Here is an 8,357-nt window from a genome sequence, read left to right on the forward strand (position 1 = left end):
AAAATGAATGGGGTATCTCCACTCAGGCCACTTTGACCGCAAAAAGAGATGGAAAGTGAGAGAGAGAGGGTTGATCCAATACGAAAAATCATTTGACGTGAAACATGCGAAATGCTGAGGCTTATACAGGAATGGAGGACTAGAAAGACAAAGAGTTGTTAATATTTGAAAGTAGAGCAAACTCATTAATTAATGTTTATGAACAATGGTCTCAAATCCATAGACATGTCCCTATAATTTAATTACCATTCACATTGTCTATGCATGTGAGGTTTCCAAGTATGCTTCTATCTTTTCGGTACTATTACCATGCATAATTTTGTAATATCTGAACAAGAAGTAGCATTGCTTGAATCACATAATAATATTTGAAAAATAAAAACCAGAAAAATTTATCTTAGTTGACCAAAATTTGGCATGCTCGAAACTACCGAATAGAGCTTCCTCTCAGGTTTAGATGTCTCAAATGATGGTGTTGATTTCTAAGTTTGACCTGCTGTGGTAGAAATTATTCGACCTAGGTGGCTTTTGAAGATAGGGGTGAATTGAGATTCTAAATTATAAAATTTAAGTACATTGAATGCAAAAATAAAGTATGACACATAATAAACAAGCACATACCATAAAGAGAATGATTTTTTACTCTCGATGTTCTCCTGGTTGTAGTCATCGCCCAAAAATTATCGTGTAATCCCTAATTACGCTAATTGATATATCTCCAAAAGATTCAATACAAACTAGATTGCAACTCTAGTGGACACTTCATTTCTACATTCCAAGCTCTATAATGTCATTTTTCCTAGTTTTAAGGTATTAGATAACCTCTATAAAGAAAATGTAAAATAGAAAGGAATAAAAACAAATTTATAATTTTCTTTTTAAAGAGATAACCCTTCTTCAGGTGAGATCTAAACCTCTAAATCTTTAGCACGAGAAGTGAAATGTATAGGGAAGAGAGATTAGAGGATGCGGGGAAGTTTAGAGTTTTTTTCTCTTCTATACAGGGTAAAATCACAAATTTTAAGCTCAAAAGATTTTTTCCAAAGGTTTGGTGTGCCAACATAGACTCAACTCTTAGTCCCCCATCAATTCGAGGGCCGATTTATAAGTTTTTCAACCAAACTAGTCGTTTTTGCCTGTTAACAAAAAACAACAAAAAAAGTTTATCAGTCAACAAACATGTATAAAAGACTTTATTTTTTGTGTTCCCTAAACCTATTGATCAATCAGGGCATCAATCAACGAGTTTTTGACTTTCTAGAAAACCTATTGATCGATCAAACCAATTCAATCGATCGATCATGTTTAATAGTACTAGCTAAGCAGAGTTTTGTATGATGATCATGCTTCATAGCATTTTCCTGGTAGCATTCTATATGATTGGTCATACTTGAGCCAATGATTGACCATGTTTTTATAAGTTATGCTAGAATGTATTTTGGATGATTGATTAAGTCCATGTAGGTTGATCCGATCAAACCCATGTAGGTTAACTAATCATGCCACATGATAGTGTACTATTTTAACATTTAAACATGAAGTAGGTTAATCTAAGAGATTTACCAATTGTAAAACATTCATATGCATTCGACTAAAAACATGGTTTTGAAATATTTCATACCTTGAAGCTCCATGATATAAATGGGCTTACGAATTGAAGTTTGGTTAGTTATCTATTTACATAGCTAGGGTTCTTGAGATTTTATATTTGACTTCGACTTTAGTCTTCAAGTCTTCAAATTTCTTCTTTGTATAAGTTATGCTTCACAACTACAATCTTCAATGAGTTTTTGCTTTGGGTCTTGACTTCCGCACCTTGATTGATAATTCTTTAATCTTAAACTTTTGTCATAGACTTCATTATAGTTGTGTTGGAAGGCTTAGTCTAAAATATACTGATAATGTCGTTAGTAACATATTTTCAAGTTACCCATTTTGTTATCATCAAAATAATGGAGATCAACGTGATTGTACCATTCCTGGTTGGTAGGAAAATTGTCGGCCTCATTCCCCTCACTTATTATCGTTTTTATTATATCTCAAGTCTTATTAAAATAGTGAGTAGAATAATAAATTGAGTTTTATCATAAAAGGGCACATAAATTTATATTTTATTTTTTAAATATTAGACATATCTCTTTATTTATTTATTTTTCTATGTGCATCCATTCCAAAGTTCCAAATGTGGTTTTTTGACCTAGTGAACTAACCTAATGACTTAGTCGGATTAATATTATTTTTCAAGGGGGGCAAATTGGGTGGGTCAAAACTTTTTAGATGGTTAAACTCATCTTTTGTATTTTGGGACTTACCACGAATCAAATTCTAGACTTAATCTGGCTCAACTCAGGTGATGCTACTTGTCTTCACAGTTGAAACATTTTTTCTTTTCTCTCACTTAACATTTGATGGTTGGAGAGGTTGGCAACCGGGGAAACGGACGACCTGAGATGGAGAACCAAGATACGGGGTTTGTGGAGGTAGAGAGAATAAGGGGGAAGTCGACTGTCACTCGCTGCTTTTCCAAGTACCCTCTCAAATTCATAGTACCCACGAAGGTTCGTCGTTGCATAACTCCTGTAGAAAGCAAAGCAATTTCGTTTTGTATGATCTGTCTTCTAGAAATAGCTCTCTTGTATGATTCTTCTCAGGTCCTTCATCCTCTTGTTCCATTTCTGTAATCATCAAAGTTCGGCTTTTCATGTCTAATATTTGTAGGTTATTGAGACTGCCTCATGTTCCGTTTTTTTTTTTTGGCTTCAGGTGGGTCCGTCCAGCACAGATGCTGTATGGATTTACAGTATTTCTTATGGCGGGGGCATAGTTTCGGTATAACATGTGACATGTCTTCATCTTCTTCTAGTCTCCTATGCCATCTGTGCAAATTTTTTCTACTTTATTTTTTATCTTGTCCTTCATTATTATGTTCCATTAATTTTATATAGGGAGATTGCATTTCATGTGGTATCAGTGTAGGAGAAGGTTGTACAGTGGTCTTGACCACTCAAGCTTCGACTAAGGTACGATCTTTAATTTATTCTTGACATTTTATTTGTTTAGTTGAGGTTTTCTTTTTGGCACCAAGCAGGAGTTTTAGATAGCAATTAAATCTTGTCTAACATGGGGAATCTCACATTTCACGATATTTGTCACTAAAAGTCGAAGGATATTTGGATCCTAGGTGCTACCTCTACCTTGATGAGACATCCTGCTACTTCTGTCATTGAATAAAAGTTAGCTATCTAACTTTGGAACGTACCTTGCACTCCATGATCTTTGGTTCAATTGGGGAAGTTGCTATCTCAAAGTATTGTGTTGGATTACTTAAATCTTCTCAACAACTGGAAGACATTTGAGAAGAAACAAAGAATAAGAAAAACAAAGCCAAACTTATGCCTATTTTGAAAAGTTTCCTGCTTTCTCAAACATGAATCTTTTTGGCCTATTGGAATTCAGTTTTCCTCTCAAGTGACAGGTGTTCTTATGGACGAACTATACATGGTAGCAGCTTGACGAGCTTCAATTTGTGTTCATGGATCATTGGATGAGTGATAAATTGACTGCTATACCTTGTTGAAAATGACAAATGTGTGATATAAACTATAACTTGAAAAGAAGATATACCATCTACAATGTCAAAATTTGGTTCTTCTGATCAACCATTTTTCTGTAGATATCTGTATATCCAGCTTATTGAATGGAGAAAGAAGTACCTTAAATTCATTACTTTCTGTCTCATAAGTTTTTATAACTTTTTCACATTATTGTCTTTGAAACTATTTGTGAGGGCTGGAGACAAGGGAGGATGGTTCTCTTTTGTTCTAGCGTTTTTAAAATCTCATTCTATACTTACTGTTAAGTAAATTCTTAAAGGAAAAATTTTAAGGTACAAATTTTTGACAATTATATTCCTTATATACATAAAGTTATATAAGACCTGAAGAAACCCTAGGTAAAGATAGCAGTGAGGGTTTGGTTTAAGCCGATTCTCCAAATGCTAGTTATGTCATTGCCTAATGTGAGAGTGAACTTTTCAAGGAGTCATAGTTAACGTGCAAATGGCAACTTGTAGCTTGGGAAAATCCGGGTCTACCCGGAGAGAGAGAGAGAGAGAGAGAGAGACATGGGTGGGTGGGTGGGTTGGTTGTTGTTCTTGGTAATATTCTTTTTGTCTTCTCTATTCCTTTTTGTCTGTGCGATGAACCGGTGACGGAGTTGACAGCCCTTCACTAGGTTATTCGACTCTTCACAAGCAGATTCTCATCTCCTCTTGCTCTAGAGGGTGACTAGGCAGTTGTCACTATTAGTTGGAGGCAAGGGCCACCAAGTTACTTATTGATGTATTTTGATAACCTTGAAGATATATGTTAAAGCCTCAATATTTCATGTGTGCATACACCTAGGAGCGTTAATTGCTTAGCTAAAGCTTAGAGAGGGTTTGCATGGCAGCATCTCACTGTTGGCACCAATCTTCCCCTTTGACATTTGATTTCTTTTTGTTTTTATAGCTTTCTTATCATTCTATGTTGTGCTCACATATTTGTATTCTTCTCCCTCGGGAGCCTTGTTTCTAGTTAATCCTCTTTTTTTATTGTTATAAAGAAATAGTACATTGGAAGAAACTGTGTATACATAAGAAATTAAAAGCAGGCATGGAATGACAAAATCATGAAAATATTCATGTGATACTGGCTCTTTTTTCACATTTTTGTCACAATTATTTGTCTTGAACCTGAACCTTTTATCAACAAAGACCCAACTCTACAAGGCTTTTGGTGGCTGCTCATTTCACTTAATTTCTGTTTACCTTTTTGGTGGATTTTCAGGCTTGGGTACTAGTAAGCCTAACCCTAATTTTTTCTACATGCTATGGAATATTTTCTTTGTTCAGATAAAAGATAATTAAGCAAGCAAAATGTTGGTGTTTCTAAGAATACCCTAAAAAGCTTGTTATAAATGATGACTTCACTGTAATGCAGGTATACAAATCTGTGGGGTCAAAATGCTCTGAACAGTATGTGGAGGTACTATTTTTCCTGAAACCAATTAATAGCTCACAGATACTGACTAGTTTCCTTTCTGTATTCAACCTTGAAAACTCTTTAATCGACCCTTAATTGTTGAATTCTATTGGCTGCTTGGTAGCCATCAGAGGTGTATGAAAGAGCTTGTGTATATTACCATTTAATCATTTGGTCATTGTTGGATGTTTCAGCTTGTGTAATGTCAAAACTTTCAAGATTTAATCTGTTTTCCGTATACTGGTGTGTGTGTGTGTGTGTGTGTGTATTTGAAATTTATGTTGATATGTATTCAACATCCAAGGAAAAAAATCAATTTTCTTTATTGTTATGCATCCCCTTTTCCTTGTCAAGAAATTCAGTATGGTCGTAAAAAAAAAAAAAAAAAAGTACACACCTGTCAGGGTTATGGACTTAACTGTGACATCATAATTGGCTGTTTGCATGTTTGTTTGCTTGATTTCATTACTAGTAACAATTTCAAATTTCATGATGCAGTAGGCAAGAATTGGGAAGAACGCACTGTTGGTTGTTATTCCAGACCCTGTTACATGTTTTTCAACTGCAAGATACTGCCAGAAGCAAGTCTTCAGATCCTTTCCAGACTCCAATTTGGTTCTTGTAGATTGGCTTACCAGTGGAAGATATGAGAATGGGGAGAAATGGGAGTTTGATTTCTACAGAAGCACCAACCACATTTTTCTCGATGGAGATCAGCCTATCTTCCTAGATTCAGTAATTTCTGTATCTTCATTTGTTCATCTATACAGAATACTTGCAATCTTGCAAAACTCATGAACTTTTATCCATCTGAATGGTCGTTTATCTGTTTTGGACAAACTAAACTTGAAACTCTGTTTGTGTAAATTTTTCCAAATCTGAATAGTGTTATATGAGCTGGGTTTAGTTTAGTTCTGCTTCCTCCCTTCAAGCCTTGGTGGGTTTTTTTTCTTTCTTTTTTTTCAACTAATAAGAAAGAAAGCCTTGTTGTGGTTTTGTTTGCTCAAACAGACCTTGCTAGAACAAGGGCCAATCACCAGCATTGCTGAACGTATGCAGGATTACCATGTGATTGCAATGGTTGTACTCGTGGGGTGAGTTCTTATTTACCTTTTTGATGAACTTGCTCGAATCTTCATGGTGCTTTGGCCAGTTGAAGTCTTTTCTATTTGTTCGACCTCACTCTATTTGGATGCAGGAAAAAGTTGAATCATGTTAAAGATCTAGTGCAAGAACTTGTGAAGGAGATGATGTCAGAGCAATTATATGCGCCAAAATCTGTCATATCAGGTCCTCATAAGAAAATAAAGTTTATGCATAGCCCACCAAGACCTGCTCTAATTGCCTCTTGCAGTTCCTTTGGTCCTAAGGTACCTTACCATCTCATCTGATATTCAAAGAGATTGCTTGAATGATGTAATTGCATATAGATTTTTGTTTAGTTACAGTCATCTAGACACTACTGTTGAAACCAACTTTAGGTTGGAGCTTACACCATGGATGGGCTCCTGGTTCATACTTCTGTTTGGTTGGTATCCCCATTCGGCGCCTTCTGCACAGGGGTCTTTGAGCAGCAAATCTTAAGATGGAGTAGGAAACATTAGTTAAAGACCTGAGGCTGAGTAGTTAATCCATAAATGCATGAGTAGGGACTCAGAACCCAACTTTGCTCCAGCAAAATCGTGGTTGTTGCCCATGTTGGTTTGGTTTTTCTGAGCTCAGAAGCTGGACTTGGGAGTTGAACACAAACAGCAAGTCTGATCCCCTGACTTGACCCGCCCCTTGTCTAATTGTGTTTGTGAAATTGCATCTAGATTTTCAAGCTTGACTCCATAAAGGGTACATGAATCCCATGATAAACTCTGGTTATTTGATTTGTCATGTCATTAGACCTTATTTTGGTTCCAGGGTATAGGCATGGTTGTTCGAATTGCAGCAGAGACAACGGAAGCAGTGTACCAGTTTTTGAGGGATTCTTTGGGCATCTTGGAGCCGCTTCTTGGGGTGGCACCGTATTGTTCTTAGTAGCCAAGATGATTTGGGATGGCATTGTGTCTTAAGTTTTTCAGATAGAAAAAAGAACATTATTTTGTTCTTGTATCATTATGTTGGCCTCTTGGAGGATTGTGACTACAAAACCATAAAGGAAGGCAAATTGTGTTGCAGAAATGCTTTGAAAGAGGTCTCCAACAAATCTTCTGCAAGCTTAGTAATGGGCGGTTGGAGACAAATAAGGGCTAGGCTTTTTTCCTATGTTATTAGTTGAGGGAGGGCACCCCACCCTTCCTGTTATGTTTGTTTAAATTAGTATTTATTTTTATTGACAATGACTTCATTTTAAAATACATAATTAAAGATAATAAATTATATAATTGGTTAATTTGATGTCATTTTATAGGTTTTTAATGTTATTATAACCAAAATATTATACTTTTAGCAATTTTATTTACCTATTTTTTTTTGCTCTATTAAATAATTTTAAAATAATAATTAGTTTTACGAAAAATCATTTGGTGTAAAATATGCGATTATTTCAGCCCATTATTAATAATTGATCCGGTTTATTATGTGAACAAAACCCTGGTTTCTTTACACACTGTTGTCTGGTTTGAGCCAGTGTCATTCTTAGTAGTGGGTCGTCGTTACAAATAACGCTCCAGTATACAGAAGGAGCCAGTTTCAGTAGTCTCTGAGGCATTTCGTCGAGCAGGTGTGTTAGCTTGTATCCACCTGGAAAAATGGTGGAAAGGTTTTTCTCTACGATGCAGAAACATCCGCGGGACGTCAAAAAGGAAAAGTTCATCCGTCCTTCCGGAGGTTTATGTATTTAATCGGGGTGCTCGCTTCTTTTCCAGTTTGCTATTAATTCTGTTCAGGAATGTGAAACCGGTGATCTGTCTTTATCTGCAACAGGAGATTGGATTCCAATCCCCTTTGTCTATGTCAGGCAAGCTTCTCTCTCTTCTTCTGTTTTTTTGTTCACTAATAACAGGGTTGTGCAACAGAAGATGATGAAGGGATTAAGAAGTACTGTGCAGCGTTTCATTTGCATGACGCATTTCCTTTGGCGTTCACGATTGATGATTTTGGTGATTTTTTTTCAGGAAAAGTAATGCACCAGCTCGGATTTTCCTTACTAATGGTAGATAATTCTACCTTATATTATGAGAACATTCACTCACAGTAGCAAAAAACGCTTATAATTTCTGAAGCCTGAAATGATGTTAAAACTTGCCATTTCATGATTCCTGTCTGCTATGAAACGAAGTAGAGTTTTGGACTGGTTAAAGAGTTTCTGATGTCCAAACACAAGGAAGAAGTCTAACTAGTGCTTCC

At 35.9% G+C, this 8,357-nt stretch overlaps 1 protein-coding gene across 1 annotated transcript; it reads left to right on the top strand.

Annotated features, from left to right (window-relative positions):
• Positions 1 to 2,412: 2,412 nt before the first annotated feature.
• On the top strand, positions 2,413 to 7,325 carry LOC137952201 (urease accessory protein D). The gene is made up of 8 exons (XM_068799276.1): positions 2,413 to 2,558; positions 2,764 to 2,829; positions 2,946 to 3,020; positions 4,980 to 5,024; positions 5,523 to 5,756; positions 6,033 to 6,115; positions 6,220 to 6,391; positions 6,930 to 7,325. The coding sequence occupies exons 1-8, from the start codon at positions 2,451 to 2,453 to the stop codon at positions 7,044 to 7,046; spliced, it is 900 nt and encodes a 299-aa protein (XP_068655377.1). The 5' UTR covers positions 2,413 to 2,450; the 3' UTR covers positions 7,047 to 7,325.
• Positions 7,326 to 8,357: the final 1,032 nt, after the last annotated feature.

This window comes from Aristolochia californica, unplaced genomic scaffold, assembly GCF_029961685.1.
Source record: "Aristolochia californica isolate CCGP_79_NKW_82.1479 unplaced genomic scaffold, dmAriCali1.0.hap1 SCAF_15, whole genome shotgun sequence".
NCBI lineage: Eukaryota > Viridiplantae > Streptophyta > Magnoliopsida > Piperales > Aristolochiaceae > Aristolochia > Aristolochia californica.

Bases quoted from the DNA above. Each gene is read 5' to 3' on its own strand.
- LOC137952201 (XM_068799276.1), top strand. From the start codon at position 2,451: ATGGAGAACCAAGATACGGGGTTTGTGGAGGTAGAGAGAATAAGGGGG. The intron at 3,021-4,979 runs GTACGATCTTTA...ACTGTAATGCAG, and splicing joins CCACTCAAGCTTCGACTAAG to GTATACAAATCTGTGGGGTC. The intron at 5,025-5,522 runs GTACTATTTTTC...ATGATGCAGTAG, and splicing joins GCTCTGAACAGTATGTGGAG to GCAAGAATTGGGAAGAACGC.